Source organism: Rhinolophus hipposideros (genome assembly GCF_964194185.1).
Source record: "Rhinolophus hipposideros genome assembly, chromosome: 18".
In the NCBI taxonomy this organism is placed as follows: domain Eukaryota; kingdom Metazoa; phylum Chordata; class Mammalia; order Chiroptera; family Rhinolophidae; genus Rhinolophus; species Rhinolophus hipposideros.
Window position 1 is genome coordinate 45907634 of NC_138064.1, and position 19778 is coordinate 45927411.

The 19778-nt window shown below is 33.1% G+C and overlaps 1 protein-coding gene across 6 annotated transcripts in view; it reads right to left on the bottom strand.

Moving 5' to 3' along the window:
• Nucleotides 1–684: 684 nt before the first annotated feature.
• Nucleotides 685–19778, bottom strand: part of PHTF2 (putative homeodomain transcription factor 2) — a 107641-nt gene continuing 88547 nt past the window's right edge. For 5 of the 6 annotated variants that reach the window (XM_081080116.1, XM_081080120.1, XM_081080117.1 and 2 more), the window contains 8 exons: nucleotides 17119–17247; nucleotides 15347–15619; nucleotides 14995–15126; nucleotides 12481–12567; nucleotides 7582–7737; nucleotides 6608–6703; nucleotides 3917–4042; nucleotides 685–3254 (listed from right to left, as the gene is read on the bottom strand). In XM_081080116.1, coding sequence (XP_080936242.1) covers nucleotides 3234–3254; nucleotides 3917–4042; nucleotides 6608–6703; nucleotides 7582–7737; nucleotides 12481–12567; nucleotides 14995–15126; nucleotides 15347–15619; nucleotides 17119–17247 — 1020 coding nt within the window. In that variant the 3' untranslated portion in view covers nucleotides 685–3233. The remainder of the gene's footprint in view (nucleotides 3255–3916; nucleotides 4043–6607; nucleotides 6704–7581; nucleotides 7738–12480; nucleotides 12568–14994; nucleotides 15127–15346; nucleotides 15620–17118; nucleotides 17248–19778) is intronic. The other variant, XR_013995375.1, reaches the window with a different exon arrangement.

Below are 19778 nucleotides of genomic sequence, written 5' to 3' on the forward strand. Positions count from 1 at the left end.
TGCTGAGAATACAGTGGTGAATGCAGTTAAAATCTCATGGAATTTACATTCTAAAAAATTCCCCATCGTAAGACAGTGATTCTCAGTGTAGTGAGGAATGACAGGTGGGACAAATTTTCCAAATCGCTTGGGTAACTTTTTTGAAAGTACACCTGTACACCCTCCTAGATCTGCAGTCTGCTCCTCAGGAAGTAAGCACCGTGGGAGCCACAGCCTTTGTGAACATTCGTGGTATCCTTAGTATAGGCGTGGCAGAAAAAAAAGGTTGAGAAGGAGTGTTCTAAGCCATACAGTCAATTAAAGAGGCGCCAGGCATATTGCTCTACTTTGCAGTCTGAAGGAAGACTCATTAAAAGCGCCAATTCTAAGCATAAAGTTCATTTGAAAATGTACTGGAATTAATTGACCCTGATTAATTTAAGTCCTATGCATACCTGTGCCAATCAGAATGCTCACCCATCTTACTGTTGGCCATGATCTCTCAGGCTGAATTCTCATGGAAAAACTGTTTGATTAAAAACACCACTTTCCTCTGAAAATGAGTGTCAGTCCCTCAGGCTACAGCCAGTTTTCAGTATTTAGATGCAGACAAACAAGCAAACATTAATGATGTCACAACATTCTGGTGATAAAAGGTCGGTGTACATATTATGCTTTCATGTTCTGAGAATCATAACAAAATTTGATTGTTGGGAAGTTTTAAAAAATTTATTTCCACTCCACTTAAATCTAATAGTTAAAACTAAAGTTTATGCTATAGGCAGTACAAAATCTCCATAGACATGTATATGACTTGAAAAACTTTTAAAAAACACCTCCAGTTTAAATTTAACAATGTCAGTCATAGAATGGTTTATTTTAAACTTGCTGTTCAAACTTTCAAATGCCACACGTGGCAAAAAAACAGTTAACACACAACATCTGCCACAATTCTATCTTTAAGCTGCCTTTTCTATATTATGATATGTTACAATTTCTTTCAATTTCTTACATTTGTGGTATTTTTAAAAGCAGCAATGTCAAATTTTTTTTGCTTTGAAAACACTTCCATTAACGTTCTGAAATTGCTTAAAATAACTCTTTCCCTTTAGGATTCTACTGCTGCCCAATTAATGAAATCATTCAACGTAATATTAATAAGTTCTTGAGAGGTATACGGTACTCAATAAGTCAACTCCCACCTAAGTTTAAATGAACTCCAATCCAAAACAAGCATTTTCCTAAATCTGTATACTCAGCTACTTTTCTCAAAAATATTTCCATTCTGAAATAAGTTTGTGTGTGTGTGTGTGTGCGTGTGATACAATAGTTTCATCTTTTATTCCTAACAGAACTCATGCTGTACTTTTTTTCTCAAAATATATTTGACATTGTCTGTGCAAAATGTTAAGTTCTGTATAGGTATGTACCTTATTTTGAAAAAGTTTATAAAATATAATTCCTAAAAACAACCTTAACATTAGACAATAGAGGAAGAAACATATCAGACACAGCCTAATTTTTCACATGAGAAAATAAGTATGCTCTTAAAGCTCCAGTAATACATTCCTTGAAAAAACTCAGAATGCACTTTGGTCATTATTAAACATAGTAGAACACAGGCAAATAAAACAAAATGCTTTTGTTGTTTTCTCCAGAAAGAAAATATACTAGAGAGGCTGGACTGAGGTTGATCAAAAGGAATGGTAGGAGCAAAGTGATATTATGACATGGCTCTGTTCTCTACACATTCCTGATCTTAAGATTGTGATTTGGGGATTAGAACTGCACCAAATAAGACATTTACAATTAATTGTTTTAAATCCCCTAAAATGTGGTTTAAAAATGTGAGGATATTCAACACGATACATCTTGCACCAAAAGTTCTAGATTGTTTCAAATAAATTCTTTGTTTTAGAAACTAGATGCTCAGTTTTAAAAAAAATGGCAAAAACATTTCATGTCTCATTTATTTCCTAAAATATTCTTGATTGTACAAATATAACAACTTAAAATCAAGGTCCAATGTAAGATACTACCATATTTGCTCTATTTGCCTAACATGCCAACATGATAAGTTCTCATTTGGACACTTGGCAAATTATTTGGGGGTTGGGGGTGGAGGTGGTTAACTTTCCAGGTTAAAAGCATCTAAAATAGCCCTTACGTTTTTGGAGGGGGGAGGGAGGGATGTACCAGATTAGGTTTGGAGGACAGAATTTGTAAGCTTAAGTTGTCTTTTTTGAAAATTTGGGTATACCAGTGCTTTTACAACTATCAATCAGGGGACTATTTTATTGGTTTTTTACCTTATTGTTAAATTGTTCATTTGAGTGTGGCATGAACAGCAGACACTATAGTGTACCATGGGGAGAAAATTATTATACTTGAGTAAACATAATGTACTTTAGTAATATCAGTAGGCACTTCACTTGTGAGATGAGTATATACCTCACTCAAAAGGATACCATATCATGCCCTAGTACACTATAACATATCCCATATAAAGATACGCATTAAAAGTAACAAGTTTAAAAAGTGCACATTTTGAGCATGCACAGTTCGAGCTGTGCAAACAGCCCAGTGTTTCAAATAAATACAATTATTACTAGTAAATTTTATCAAAATATCTTCCAGTATGGTACCCATTTACACTTATTGCTCTATTAAGAGTTTTATCAAAGAGCACTTTGTTGACCGGTTATGTAATACCATATATATTAATACTGAAGGGTGCTTAACTGCAGCTTAATCAGTTTAGATCCTGGCATTGTTCCAAAATAATTCAAAAGAAACCCCTGACTGGATGTTGATTTACCGAAGAAAATGCTTTACGTGTCTAGCAGAGTCCAATGCAATATTCCAAAGTTAAAGAAGTTTCCTCAAGTAAGGCAAGTTCACAGCACCGGTGGAGAAACAGTGCTTAGCAATGGCTCCTATTCTCACGATTTGTTGTTTTATCAATTATTTGTGAGCAATTACCAGGATCTCAAGTATCTGGATATCAGTTTTATCACCCTTTCATCAACAACTAAGTACATCAATGCTACAAATAAAATATAAAGACTAAAATAAATGTAAAAAAAAAAAACAGTGAACAAGTAAAATAAATATAAGAATTGCACAAGACAGTCTGATGTAAACACTTCAATTTCCCAGCTGAGACCCTGAAGCAGAGTCAGTGACTGCTTTCAGGCAGCTTAGTTGGTACTCTTATTCTGGAAAAGAGGCTACATCTTCTTTTCTCTGAATTGTCATGACTTAATCTTCCACAGCTAGTGAAAAAATAACAGAAGCAGTAACCATTAGAGCCAGTTTTAATATCACAACTTATTAAATTATATCACATAACACTATTTTTTATCTCAATTTCATTCATAAACAAGTGTTGGTTCTACTATTTAAACTTCTTTATCCTTTCATTTTCAAGAAGAGTTCACCTTAAATAAAGGGAAAATCACATTTCTCTTGCTTTGTTTTCTAAGAAGTGGCAATATACATATACAACTTGCTTGATATGAATGTTCTACAACTTATTCACTAACAGCTGAACATATGTTGGAGCACGTATGCATTACTATATAGATAAATAATATCACTTTTGGCCAAAAAACTAAGTAGGCCTTTTTTCATTTTTTTGTCACCTAACTCAGATTCCGATTATATGAGTAAAACTAAATCCCTCCACTTACCCTACACAAGAGTCCTATTTCTAATGAATACTGTTCCAAATTAGGAGTTCCAACAGTATTATAAACCAACAATGCTCATCATTCTTTGAAATTAAATGTGAAATTATTTTCACTAATTGTGTACAATATTATCCACATGATTCCATGACTGTGCATGTGAGATCTCAAAGGAGTGCTAGAGGAAAATAAATGTCACAAAAATGGAATAGGGTACTAAGTCAGAAAGAATACCTGCAAGCTCTTACCTTTAAATTAAATCCAAGCAAGTCACTGATAACACCAGAAACGGCTGACAGGATGACAACCTGGGTGATGTTATAAAGCAGAGGATTCATTGTCAGCCCATATAATCGAAAGGGACTGTCCAATTCCTAGAAGAGAAAAAAAGTATGAGCCCAGATTCAGTAAGAGTTGTCACAGTTAAACCAATTCAAGGCAACATACAATGAGGATTTAAAAAAAAAACTGTTTCAAAAAACAAGTTATGGATAGTTTTAGAAAGGATCCATTTGGTTAACCTAAAATAAGCAAATATACTTTTATGGGCTTTTCTAGAAGGTGACTTCCTTTAAAAGAACTCTGTAACAAACTGATGGCTGCCAGAGGGGAAGGGTTGGGGGGCTGGGTGAAAAAGGGAAAGGGATTAAGAAGTACAAATCGGCAGTTATTAAATAGTCATGGGGATGTAAAGTACAGCATAGAGAATATAGTCAATAATATTGTAATAACTAAGCACAGTGCTAGATGGGTACTAAGACTTACAGGGAAGGATCACCTTGTAAGTTATATAAATGTCCAACCACTATGCTGTACACCTGAACCAATTTAACATTAAATATCAACTATAACTGAGAAAGAAAAAAGGACTCTGGAAATTTGTAACTCCAATTTCTATCCCAAATGAACGACTAGTAAAGTATTGGTCTAGAAGCTACAAGGAGGTTTGAGAATACTTTTTAGTATACGAATAGAAAGTGAGAGAGAACAATGTCTTTTTGCACAAGAATTAGAAATTTAATTAGCCAATTTTCTATCAATATTAATACATATGTAAAGACTCCTCTTTGAGACAATTTTTGAATATATGGATTAATTAATTAATTGACTGGTTCAAACATTCAAAGCTCCATTGTATGCCAGGCCCTGTGCTAGGCTCTGGGAAGTTAAGATTCAGCTCCTGCGCTGAAGGCCCTTACAGTCTAACAGACATGCAAATACCATGTTTCCCCGAAAAGACCTAGCTGGACAATCAGCTCTAATGCATCCTTTGGAGCAAAAATTAGTATAAGACCCCGTCTTATTTAACTATAATATAACACAGGGTCTTATCTAACATAAGACTGGGTCTTATATTAATTTTTGCTCCAAAAGACGCATTAGAGCTGATTGTCTGGCTAGGTCTTGTTTTTGGGGAAACGTGGTAAATAAGTCAACTATGAGAGTCCCATACGAGCCACTCACATAAAAGGCAGTGGGTCACAGAGGAAAGCGCCCCTGAAACTTCGTGGGTAGGAGAGAGCAGGCATTCCATCTAGACACATGAACACATGGCACCTTTAAATTGCTACAGGTTGCTCAGCCTTGTTAGAGCCCAAGTGCAAGGGAAAAAGTACTTCCAATTTACAAAACGGACTACATACGTACAAGGCCATTCTTTAGGCAGACTGTATTGACAGACTGGCACTAAAGGGATTTAATGAGAGGAATAGTACATCAGAGGTGCATGTGAGAAAGATAGCCAGGTCAGCAACAGGGAAGACAGAGGAGAGGGCAGTGAGAGCAGAGCAAGCTGCCCTAAGAGTTGAGTGCATCATCAAAAGCCTAAGTGAGAGCTGATGGGGTCTGACTTAGGGTAGTATTGATGGGGAAGAGGTGATGAACTGGAAGATATTTGAGAGGCTGAATCAATGTGCCTAAGAATTTCTTGGCTGTGAAAAGTGAGAGAGAAGAGAAATCTATATTAAGTCCCAGATTTCTGACTAGAAGACTAGGCATGATCAGAAAGGATCATGCATGTGCTTTGTATTTTAGTTATTTTAATACTTTCCTCTGAGATAGAAGCTGCTCTTAAATCTCATCTTTATAGCCTCCTCCTGTCTAGCATAGTGCCTACAAGCTGAAGATACTCCATCCATATGTATCAAATAAGCCCACACTCCTCTTCTGAACCCTTTCAATGCCTAATACACTATGGGGCACAGTCTATACCCAATTAATACTTTTTGGTTGAGTGGAGAATTAATCATAACATTGAGACACAACTAATTTCATACCATTCTCTGAATACTTATAAACAACTCTAAGAATTATATTCAGTTATACAAATTGAGATTTTAAAAAATATTTTCCTTTTAAGAACGAAAAGCATTACTAACACTGTAAGGCAGTGATAAAAATATTTTATTAAATTACCTCCAAAGAGTTATTATTATGAGATCAGATATATTGAAATTGTGTTCTTTTTGATTATTACCCAAAATGACTTGAAAATAAATTGTTTAGTGGTAATATGTATTTATTATGATGATTATGCATTGCTACTTTTTAAGCTAACTCAGGCCAAGCAGAAGACTGCTCTAAGAAACACAAAATGAAAAAATTTCCAAGTTAACATTACATCTTCTTTTTTGAAATCTATTTTAAAGTTCTGGGGGGCAAAAATTCCCAAAGACACCAAAGTCTACAATACTCTAAACATTATTAAACGTCTCAAAATTTCAAGTTACTAAAAATTCAAAATGAAAGGATTTGAATTACTTCATTAGTTCTGCAATGAGAAATAAAATGTAAATGGCGTGAGTGAGCTCAAATATAATTTGGAAACAAGTGGATAATCATGAAAACCAAATACAAGGCAGAATCTACAAACAGAAGACTAAGATATAATGTCAGAACAGCATATTGTACATTATATCCATTTTCAATTTTATTTTTACCTTTAGCAGTTTAGTAGCCAGTTTTAAAACATTATTCACCAGTGTCAGTTCCTCTTTTTTGTTAGGTTTCTTCTCCATTTTCAAGTATAGGTTTATCTTTCATAAAAAAAGCAAATAATTAAAAATGCTTAAAATCATAACCGATAGTCATTTTGAGTTTGTATCTTTCAATTTCTTTAAAAAATATCAATGGTAGTTGTCTGGTTATTGTCATTATAGGGGCTTTATATTCTTTAATATATACTTTATATTCTTTAATATATTCCTTAATATATACTTTATATTCCAAATTTCCCACAATAAACTTATTTTCTAATAAGAAAATAACTATTTAAACTTTTCAAATACAATTAAAAGCTGAAACAAGAAAGGAAAACTGGATGTCATTATTTAAAAGGTGAAACACTTTAGTCCCAGAATCAAATCAACCTAAAGAATAATAATAACTAAAGCTAATCAGTTGGTTTGTTGCCTACTCTCCCTTTTCGTTTTAATTGAGCTCATTTGACAAGGTTATCAATTTTTTAAAATCAAACTACCCCTGACAAAAATATTCAAGTTCATTGGCGGTAAGTTTCCTTGAATAATTCCTATGAAATGGTAAAGAAAATATTAAATTCATACAAAATAAAGTTAACCATCAATATTATTATACTTTCTCCTTTCTATTGAATAAAAATTCAAACATGGCTCTGCAATACAGCAAAACAAATATATCCCACTAATGGTTTAAAATCCATCATTTCAACTGACGATGAGACATAAAAACAGTAGATTAGATTTGAAGTCTGCATCAATGCAGGAACACTGAAGAAAGGCTTGTGTCCTATCAAATGGCAAGTTTTGTTTTACAACACAAATGGTCTTAATCTAATAACACAGGCTCCTCAGAAACTTGAAGTAAATGATAACATTTTAGTTTCATATGTAGACTAAAGACATTAATTTGTAACATAATAAACATGTATTCTCACCTGTTCTGTTAGTAATATTGAGGTATTGCTATATTTTTTACTTGTTTCTGATCCAAGAGTAACAAATCTTAGGAGAAAAAGTGTTAACGAGATGCACCAGATTACCAGTTCCCAATTGTAGTGACAATCAAGGAAGATCTCATGCACATGAAGCAACTAGAAGTGTTTGAAAAAGGCAACATGAAGAAGCAATGTGATTCAAATTCTTTTTAACAGAAAATAACATTCTACTTCATACAGACTGATCATGAATGTAGTGTTACATTTTAAAAACATTTCACTATTATGAAATATTTCAAGCACATAGAAAGTACAGAGTATAATATAGTCAAACCACATAGGGCCTCTACCCATTTTTGTCAAATCTTAACATTTTACAATATTTCTTTCAGATTATTAAAAAATAAAAGATTAAAGATTCAGTTGAAGCCCCTTTAAACTTTTCCTTGATTATTATTCCCCTTCTTCTCCATTCCCTTTGTAAGGGTAATACATTAACTTTTTTGCATGCAAAAATAATGCACGCAAATACATATGTAGTTTATATATATGTAATTTAACTACATATATATCCTTAAACTAAGTTATTTTACATCTATTTTATAATCTATACAAATGTTATTACATTGTCCATATCATTCTTCAATTTGCTTTTTGTTTCACTTAATTTTGTTTTCAAGATTTACCCATGCTGATACATGATACAAAGTCACTTATTCTAACTCCTTCCTGTAAGGAAGGTATTATAGTAAAAGAATCAACCACAATGTACTGGTCTCCTCTATCAATTAACATTTATTTTGCTGTCAGTTTTCCTCATTATAAACAATGCTATAATAAACATCCTTTTACACATTTCTTTGCGTGTAAGACTCTCTAGAAGTAAAATTGCTGGGTTGGATATTCACATATTCAACTTAACTATATATTACAAATTTCTCACTAAAACAGGAGTACCAATTTATATTCTCAGCAGTGTTATCAGAGTTCCCTTCACTCCTCATTTATGTCCACATTTGGTATTATCAAACTTAATACCTGCCGATCTGATGGGTGTAAATTATCTTATTGTTTGGATTTTGCTTTTCCTGATTACTTAGGGAGGATGAATATGTCTCATATGCTTATTGGTCATTGGGCGGCCTCGTCTGTAAGTTAACCTTTCCTATTCCACTTTTTCTATATCAGGTTGTCTGCTTTTCTTATTGATTTGTAGAAGTTACTTGTATATCGGAATAACAACGCTATTTAAGTTACATATTTTGTCAATATCTTTTCCCAGACTCCATTTTGTCATTATGGTTGTTTTTTGTAATACATACATTTTTAAGGGAAGGGTGTGGGAGAAGAGAAATATATGCATACGACGGCATGTATCAGGGAACAGTCTAAAATACTATCTGACCCTTTACAGAGGAAGTTTGCTGATCTCTGTCTTATAGGGCAAACTTGATTTTTTATTTTGATGTTGTGTCCATCTTTCCTGGTCAGTATCTTCTACCAAAATGCTCACTAGAAATGGTAGAGAAGGTAAGTGTCTTATTTCTGATTTTAAAGTTGTTAATACCTCTAAGGCAATAAATATTGTAAGTACAATGTTTGCTCTAATTTTTGAAAGATATGCTTTATCAGATTAAGGACAGACAGAATTTTCCAGTCACTGTACAATAAATCTCCACTGAAATTTACCAATTTGTTTTCTGCATCTAACTGAGATAATTGGATGTTTCTTCCTCCTTTAGTCAATTAAGGGAGCTCAAACTCAATTAATGGATTTTCTAAAGTTGAGAATCTTTGCGTTCCTGGAATAAACTATCTTGATCGTGGCACACATTGTTATTAAATTGCTGGCTTCATCGTCCTAATATTGTGCATCTAAGTTAATAAGGGAAATTAGTTCATGGTTTCCCATTATCTTACTGCTCTCTCTGGTGCTGGTAGCAAGATTATATTAGCCACATAAAATGAGTTGGGGAAATATGCCCCGTTTTTCTATTCTCTAGATATTTTATGTAGGATTAGGATTACCTGTTTATTTTAATATTTGGCAAAATTCACCTGTGAAATCATGGGTCTAGGGGAGTTTTGTTGGTGGCAGATTTTTAAACTACTGAATCAATACTGCTTTATGGTTTTAGGTGTCAGGTTTTCAATTATTTTTTGAGTCAGTTTTAAGAATTATGAATTTCTAAAAAAACTGTCCACGTAAGCTTTCAACTTTAATGACAGATACTGGTATTCTTTTAAAAAATAATTTGTGCCAGTATTTCAGTTTAATACTGTGCTTTTTCTTTTCTAACACAAAGGGTGCCAAAAAAATGTATACACATTTTAAGAAAGGAATACTGTATTAAAGTTATAATACTCAATATATGCCAATAACAAAAGGTGAATACAAGTCACATTTGACTTCTGCAATTACAAGAGGTGCTCCAAGTGGTTACTTACCATCAGCGTCTAGAAACTATTGATGCTTCAGCAACGTTGACCGAAGTGTCCACCTGTATACATCTTTTGGGCACCCCCAGTATTTGTTATTTATCTATTTTAAAATTTCCAAATATATGAGGGTTTTTGTTGCTGTCACTGTTTTCTACTTTAACTGCATTACACCTAGATTAAGTGGTCTGTATGGTATCCGTTGAGAAGTACTTTGTGGCCTAGTACATGGGAAAGTTTTGTAACTGACCTTATGCCTGAAAAGAATATATATTCTCCGATTTTAGAATAAAATTTTGACTCTCTTATTTGGATACATATCTTAACTATATTTTTTTGTCTGCTTAATCTATCAATTACTAAAAGAAATGTACTGAAACCTCCCAACATGGTATTTTGTTAATTTCTCAATACAGTGCTATTGATTTTGGCTATATACAGATATATTTAAAGTTATTTGATTACACGCATACAAGTTTGCAACTGTTAGATCTTCTTGATGAATTATTCTTTTAATTTTTGTCAGGCTTCTTGGATTACAGTCTATTTCATCTGATACTAATGTAAGTTTACCAGCTGTCTCTTGGCTAGTATTTGCCTACAATATCTTTTTCTATCCTTTTACATTTAAGACCTTTCAACATTACTATGTTTCATGTGTCTTTTGTTGATAGCGATAGATTTTGTATTTATAAGACTAGAAGCACTACAGGATATACTTCAGAAACATGGCAATTAAATCCTGAAGAGACTGAGATGTAATAAGAAATTGTGAATGAAGACATCAGTCTTTCCCTTTTGTTTGCTTTTAAGATTTTAAGATTGTTCGGCAGTTTATCTACAATGTATCTAAGTGTGGATTTACTTTTATAGCTGCTTCTTGTTTTTGTTGTGTTTCCTAAATTTGAAAATTAATGCTTTTCTTCAATTCAGAAAAATTCATAGCCATTATCTCTCCAAATATTGTTTTCCCTCTTCTTTCCCTCTAGAATTCCTGTTAGATATACGTTGGATCTTTCATCTATCTCAGTCTCCTTTTCATATTTGCATCTCTTTATCCCTGTCCTATATTCTGGGTAATTTTTTCCATCTCTCAGTTCACGATTTTCAGTTGTCTTTAATTGGCTATTTTTTCTGTTTGTTTTATTTTTAATGTCGATGACCATATTTTTCATTTCTCTGAAGCACTCTTTGGTTCTCTTTCAAATCTTTTTTTTCATGGTGTTATGTTTTTAATCACTTTAAACAAACTTATCTTATAGTTTCTATCTGATCAGTCTATTATCTGAAGTAGCTGGAGATTTAATCCTGCTGTTTATTGATCAGTTGACCCACACATGGTGGATTGTTTCTTCAGGTGTTTTGAAACTTGAAGAGGCTTTATCTGTGTAAATCTTGTGAGACCTAGATTGAAATCACATACGGCAAAATAGCCTTGGTTTTGCTTCCACCATATCCAGGAGCCTAGGATCACTTTTTAAATTAACTTCTTGACATAAGGGTTATAGGACAAGATCTATAATGTACATTTATTTGAAACCTGAACCTGTAATAAGGGCAGGCCTACAGCTATATATTCTTAGGACAGACTTTCCCCACCTTCTTGCCAGAGTCCAGGCAGAGTCCGACAAGCTTCTTTATTGTCTTCCTGTGCTGGTGGGCAGGCTGTTTTTCTTATTCACCTTTTCACTGAGACTATAGGCCTTTGAGGGTTCTGGCCTTATGGGGTAAGCATGTATCAGAGTGTATGTCAAGGTCTCATCTTCTGTCCTCATGTGGGCATAACATGTCAAGTTTCTAGGACACTAAGATTGACAATGCACCTTACCTCCTTGTCCTAGGGCTGCCATGGCATCAAAATATATACTTAATTGCTCCGTTTTTCAGTTTTATCTTCATTTTGGCCTCTTACTGTCTTAAAAACTCACACACACACACACACACACACACAATATGCGTATTTAAAAAGCTCATATATGGATATTAAAAAGCTGGGTTTTATTTTTGCAGCATTGTATGATGTTTTAAAGGAGAAGAATTTCCAGGTAATCTAGTATGTCCTATTACTTGAAATGAAAGTTTAAATGTTATAGCATAGTATATCCTGAAATACTTTTGTGTTTTCTGATTAACCTTGATCAGTAAGAATTCCTAGCGTCATTCCTGTTTTTTGGGGGGAAGTTAAGATAACTAGGTGAACTATAGACAAAAACTAATTATTATATGTCCAATCAACAGACATCTGAGAATATGCTAGCCACTGTTGTGACATAGAGATGAATAAGGTGCATTTATTTATTCTACTGAAAAATAATAATAAACTGCAAAAAGTCAATTTCAAAATTGTGTAGCTAGACTTACTTATATTATTACTTTTATTGTTTATTATTAGAAAGCCTTCTGAGGCTAAACATTTATAGATCTCATTATCTAATTTCTACACAGAATAATTTAACTCACCTGGGCACAACAGATAAACACAACTGAGATAGTCAACAAGAAAGCAGAGGAAACTATTACATCAACTGATCGCTGAGGACCTCGACGCTGGGGGTAAAAAAGAGAAAACAGTTTTAAATATATTTACTAATTAGCAGGTAATTCCATGCTTTCAATTAAAGTGCTGATCCATCACTGCAGGTTGATAACTTATAACGTTGAAAACATGCCTAATTTGTCAAATGAATTTTAATTACAAACTGTTACTACTTCCTGAGGATTTGCAAAACAGTGAAAATGGTGAATATATAGCCTAGAATTCTTAGCATAACTTCCAAATATTTCATTTTCAAAACACCACTCATTTACTCGACAAATGTCTCTTAAGCACCTGCTCAGAATGAGGCTCTGTGCTAGGTGCTGGAAATACAAAACAGATATAGTCCCAACCTTCACAGGAACTAGTAGGGAGCCAGACAGCAAGCTCATAACCACAGGTACACGTATGTGGCAAGTCATGATGAGTGCTGTGAGGGAAAGCTACAGAATGCTCTGAGAAAATCAGAAGAGAGTTTGATGTAAATCACTTCCTCAGGGAGACCTTCCCAAGCCCACACTCCTGGCTCTCAAATTCATTGTGTGGGCGCGAGAAGGTCGCCCTAAGGAGGTGATATTTATACCCAACTATGGTACAGGGGCAAGATGGGCAGAAAGAAGCCCATGTGCAAGAGCACAGAACTGGGAAGATCATAGTGCACTCACAGAACCGAGGCAGTCTAGTGTGGCTGGGAGGTAGGCAGGAAAATGTTTCACAATGAGACAAGAAAGACAGGCTGTCTAGGAGCTAGGTCAGAAGGGCGTTATAAGCCCTGTTAACATTTTGTTCTTTATCCTAACAGCAACAGAGAACCTCGAAAAAGTTCTAAGAATTACATGGTCAAATCTACATTTTGTAAAAGATTTCTGGTAGCAGACTGAGGAAAGTATTGGAAGGAGGAAATATGAATGCTGGGAAGCCAGGTAAGAGGCAACTGAAAGTAGCCCAATACAGAAGACGACTGGTTCAATTGGGGGCTGGGAGGCAATGGAAATAGAAACAAATGGAAGTAAATGAATTCAAGACGTATCTTGGAAGCAGAAAGGTGGGAATCGGTGATAAATCGGATGGTGGAAATACAAGGAAGTAAAATCCAAGGATAATTCCTAGGTCTGGGGTTAAATATTTCCCTCACTGAAGTATAAGCTCCTGAGGGAAGGGACTTTCATCTCATGTACAGTGGATGACACATGGTTAACATTAACTAAATGTTTACTAAATAAGGTAATCAATGGACAAAAGAATGCAAAACCTACTTAGGGTTGATAATGATGGGAAGCTTGGGTTGGCTTTTCACTAAGCCACACACCAAAGACATATTCATCTCTCCAGACAACAGACATGTCACAGTGAGAAAAAATAATCTAAGCCAATTTGTAGCATTTCCCAATGGAGACTCAATTAGTTGAATAACAAGTTAAACAAAGAGAATAATTAATTTTTTAAATAGAAGGGCAGACAAACAGTGCAAACTGTCTTTACTCCTTCGTTGTTACTTCACAATAAAAAGAATTAAAGACATAGGTATGCTAGAGGACATCTGGTATTTGGGTCACCTTTATTAAGACACGGTTACACCATACATAATGAAATACATTGCTACTTACTGCAGCAAAGAAATAATCCTCAGAAGAAGTGTTTTCCTAAAACTAATTGATGTTCCCCATTTCCCTCCTGAGTTTCTTTTTTTAATCTTATTTCCATAATTAGGAAAGTTATTTTAAAAGATTAAAATAACAGTATGGAAAAAATGACTTAGAATTGCAAGCTAATATTTTTAAATAGTAATAGGTGCCACTTCAATGAGGGGACTTATTGATTACTCATTATTTTTTTCAAATTCTTTTTAAAGCAGTGGGCTCCCTCTGCTGGCTTGTGATAACCATTCTAGGCAGAAACAAAATCTTTAATCTAGCTCAGGGGTGTCCAAACTTTTTTCAACGTTTTTCACCAAGGGCCATATGCGGTAAAATACACAAACAGCTGGGCCACTCACTCGAGGTGAAGTACGTATTGCCTCACCTGGTTTATTTAAGTGAACTAAATGTATTTTTGGTATTTGCTGCGGGCCAATTAACAATGGATTGCGGGCCGCAGTTGGCCCACGGGCAGCAGTTTGGACACCCCTGATCTAGCTTATGAATGAGCAGAAATTGGTGAGATTATGAACACAGATAAACTCAGGACAATCTGATCTTGAATCATCTACTTCAAATGCATTTAAAGCCTGTAGACTTCAGGTATTCTACTATAAAGAACCAGTGAAACATTTATTTCGGATTTCTGCATATGGATCTAAAAGAACAAGTATGGGTCACACAGTACGATGTGAATACATATGTGACTATACATCTAGACATACATACATATTAAGAAAGAAAGTTGAATTCTGAGAAGGAGACAGCATGTTAAGAGTACTTTTATCTCTATCATTTTACCTTAAGATAGGACCGGAGAGATAGCCACATTTTTATGTTCTGTACTTTCTTCAACCGGAAATGAGGAACCTCAGATTTTCGAGCCCTCCTTGCCGATGTTAAATGTCCAAAGAGTTTTGCAAAAAGTAATCGCTAAAAAAGGTAAAGGTAAGAATTAATTTTCAAGTGGCTTACCACGGAAAAACAAAAATCAACAAAATATGGATTGTTATGATTTTAATAGTTAAGTACCACAAAATCAAAACAGGAAAATAATTAGCAGGTCAAAATGAAATATTAAATACTTCAGAATACTTGGAGTATTAGGACAAGAATAAAATAGTCTCTATTCAGAAGTCTATATTATACCCACCTGTTTATAAGTTCTTTCTGCTACACAGAGCAAAAAAAAGAAAATCCACACAAGAGACACACGAACCACAAAACTTATAATAACCATAGAAAGAACTATGATATCTTCAGTAGAACCAAATGCAATCATGTAAAGTTCTGAAGCAGAATGTGCTGTGAGTTGTTCCAAGTCTGTAGCTTGGGAGAGTCGAAAAACAAATGGAGTTAAACCTAGGATTAGAGAGATTGCATTTCCAAAAATCTGGTATCCTATTCCTGGTATATGGCTGTTCACCTTTATAGGGAGAAAAGAAAAAAAGAAAAAAACTTATACAGATTTACCTACAGTAACATGAATTCCTATTAAGTATGGTTTTATTTATAGCAATATGAAGTCATTTTGTTAAAATATATTAGTTTTAATACATGAGTAATAAAATTATAACTTACTCAGAGGTTGAGAGCCTATTACACATAAAAAAGTCATTATTTCTTCAGTTTTTAAAAACAGTTCATTATTAGCTCTCTAATTCACTAAGTAGATATAAAAGGATTAACTCTCTTGGTCTTACCCAGATCTTGAAAATATTTTAATGTATCTCATTTCAAATGTTAGACATATTCACAAACACTGCAATATTAAAGAATGAGATCTCACATCCACTTAAATTTAATTAATGAAAGAAAGAATTCTAGAATTATACTTATTTGATAAATTTATAATTTGTGTTTTTCTTCAAAGAATTCAATATAAATGGATGTCTCTTTAAACTCTAAAACCATTTTAGAAGAGAGTATGTTAGAGGAGGAAAATTAAATAAGAGAGGAGAAAAGAGGGTGGGGGGATTATAAAAAACTGAAAATAAAATAATAAGAAAATATAAGATGGATGGAACTGGGAGATCCATTAAATATCACCTAGCTAACTTTTTACCATCTTATTATACATTATGTAAATGATCTGCTGGTTCACAGATTGTTAAGATGTACAGAGCACCAACTAGAGTTAAGTCTCTAGAGATTGCTTGTCAGTAGCTTTTCATTGCTCATACTGAGATATGTAAGAGGAAGTAGAAAAATTTCTAGAGCCACTTATTTTAATTCATCTTCTATATAAAGTGTGTACAACAGTTCTAGCATAACAACCCACAAGATATTTAGAATTGAGAGTTAAATCATGACTAGTTGTCCAGAGGAACCAAGTAAAATTTAAAATGTAGCAATGATCTGATAAAAGAAACAACTGAATAGAAACTGAAATTAAAATCCATAGTAAATGTACTCTACTTCAAATTATTCAAAATGTTTACCACTGGTTGCATTACTTTTATACATTTAACTAGGCGAGCAAGTATCAATACTAATTTTCTAATCAATACTAATTTTCTAATTTTCTAATACTAATTTACTAAGTTTGAAATTGTTTTTTTAATGTTTTGGGTACTAATAAATAAATGAACCAGGAGGGACGATAAAGAAAAATAAATCTTCATCAAAACTTGTATATATCTAGTAGTTCCTCAATTTCATCCACAGAAAGAAAAAGAAAGAATAATATAAAATAAGAAAATTTTAGATTGTATCTACTCATGTCACAAGAATGAAACACTAAAAGATCAGAGTGGTTTGCTGACAATTCACTGTTTAAATCACCGACAGAGCAAATACAGTTAACTTATGTTTTTAAGGTTGAAGAAATGAAAACAGTAGGTTATAAATATTCCAGTAATTACTTAATATATTAATAATCACTATCTTATCCTTGAACTAAAAAAATAAAATTTAAAAACTCACTCTGTTCATTATCATTCCACTGATTTCAAGTACAGACATGTCTGCTTTCTTACAGTCATTGCCTTCCCACACTATAGCACTTATTTTTTCTAATCCTGGGTGGGAACTATGGAGCCAGGGCAAATGACTCTACGAAAAATAAATAGAAATCGGTGAATACATTTATCACATTTCATAAATAAAACATACACATGTATATACAGACATAATTTTAACTATACTAAAAAATAGAAATTGGTGAATGCATTAATGTTTTATAAATAAAACATACATATATGTGCATAGCTATGTCTGTACTTACACAGACAATTTCAATGACACAAATTCTATCTTAAAATTAGCTAGCATACATATACATTGAACAGATGGCATAAGATATTACACAGTTATAAAAATGTGTAAGTTAAGAACTTTCTATAACAGTTATTAGGCAACATATTGTTCAAAAATACTCTAAAATTGTCAGCAAAAGCACTTAGTTTTCAATCTGTCTACATAGCTACTAATATACTAATGTTCAAAGACAAATGGGCATCAAATTGTTCATATTACTAATTGTTCAACTCATGATCATTCAATACAAAAAAATGACAGCTGAGAATTGAACCTCTTTGAAAGACTAAATAGTGATATAATCTCATGAAAGACACTCGTCCTCACATATCTACACTTAATATTTGACTTAGTTATTTTTCTGATATTTTAATATAGCATTTCTCCAAAGAACTGATTTAACTTTTTTTCTCAAAGCAAATATTGCAAACTGAAGCACACAGAACTAGAAGTACTCTCCCAAGTAATAGTATGAAGTATTTCTCAATGTTTCAAGAAATAAAAAAGGCAAAAAGAAACATGGAAAGCTTTAATACAAAGGATCAGATGCTTAAGTTTGTTTGTTTTAGACCCATAAAGGAATAAAACTTCCAAATAGGATAGTTGGGGGTTAAAGGTAGCAACAAAATTAATGGAACAGTCTTCTTTAGCTAGTGATAGAAGTAACACTAAAAGATTAGACTTAGAATGGGATGAATTTGTTGGCATTACAGTATTTCTAACTAACTTAATAACACATTTCATTAAAATAACTTTTAACAATGAACAGAATAACCTACCCTAGTTTTATTTATTCTTTGGAGGACAAAATGTGATTAAAATATGGTAAAGAAATGTTTCTGTAAATTTAAGGAATACATTTTCCTCTAGGGAGAATAAAGTTTCATTGATTCATTTCATTAAAGGTATAAAATAATTCAGTAATATGTAAGAAAACAGAGAAAGGAAATTATTATTATTCTGACCTCATACATTAATTTTCTTTATGTAAAGCTATATATACCATGTTTACTGTAAACAGAATAAAAACTGATAAATAATTATAGGCAAATCATAGTGCTAGTGGTCATTCTATTGGCAAAGCTCTTTTACATGTAATTATTTGACTAGGAACAGGTTTCCTCTAAAAATTTATCTTACCCACAGATATAGCATTTTAATATACATTAACTTTCAGAGTTATATATTTCACTATTGGAGATCCTTAAGAGCTATGATATACTGGTTATTAACTATCCACTTATTTTTTCAAATAATGTTTCAATTTATCTCCAAATAAAATATTCTGGTTTGGGACAGAAATAATTTGCATCAAAATATGTACCAAACTTTCCCTGGAAGTTTAATAACTATAAAACATAATGAAACTAGAAAGCTAGGAACAAGCGAGAAGCTGAATAGAAAGTATTAAGCCTGAGAGGCAACAGATTGCAACCACAGATTTACAGGCTTCTTTTTTTTGTTTTTAGTTCCGTTTTAACGCTCAGTCTGTAACAGTGAATTAAAGGTTTTTCAATTACATGAAGCAAGGTACATCAACACCACGAAGGTCCATCTAGACACAGAAACAGGAAATCAAGAAGTTCTTCACTGTCCTTCCAAAAGTGCTCATTCTTCCCAGCTACTTTGTCAGTTACTCTAACTAGCATCTGACAATCATTTCCCTATTTCTAGAAAGCCAGAAAGCAATAGCGAAGAATGCAACTAGAAACTGGTGAATTTAAAAAGTTAATTAAAAGAACCCTATACTTGTGCTTACAAAAATTCTGAAAGACCGTCTTGTTGAAACAGGCACTGCCGAACTGTGTGGAGAGCAGTATTACATGAAACAATTTTTTGAAAAGGCTCAGGGGAAACATCAGAGCAAATAATCCCATTTTATAATTTTATCATATAGGTTCTTTAGTATGTTTTTCAAACTGAAATTTGGAACTCTTAATGATTGTTCTTTATTCTCATTCAAAATCTCAACTGCTTTGCTCCTTGTTCATTCAAAACTTCCTTAAAACCATAACACTTAAATGTTGGCAGGTTTTATCTCAAATAAATTCATCATGACAACTGCTTTACTGGAGTTCCCACCTGTGGGAACTGTACTCATTAAAATCTGGCTTTACCTACTGAAAGATGAATTTCATTTTAATATGGCTTTATATTTTATTATATACTCAGCCATGACTACAGGAGGAAAATTTTCTCCTGTATAAATGTTTCAGGTACTGTTTACAAAGAAAATAAAACAAACAATTAAAAAAACCTAAAAAACAAAACTATAGATTTGCTAACATCCTGACTAGAATACATTGATTCAAATGCTCAGTTTCTTC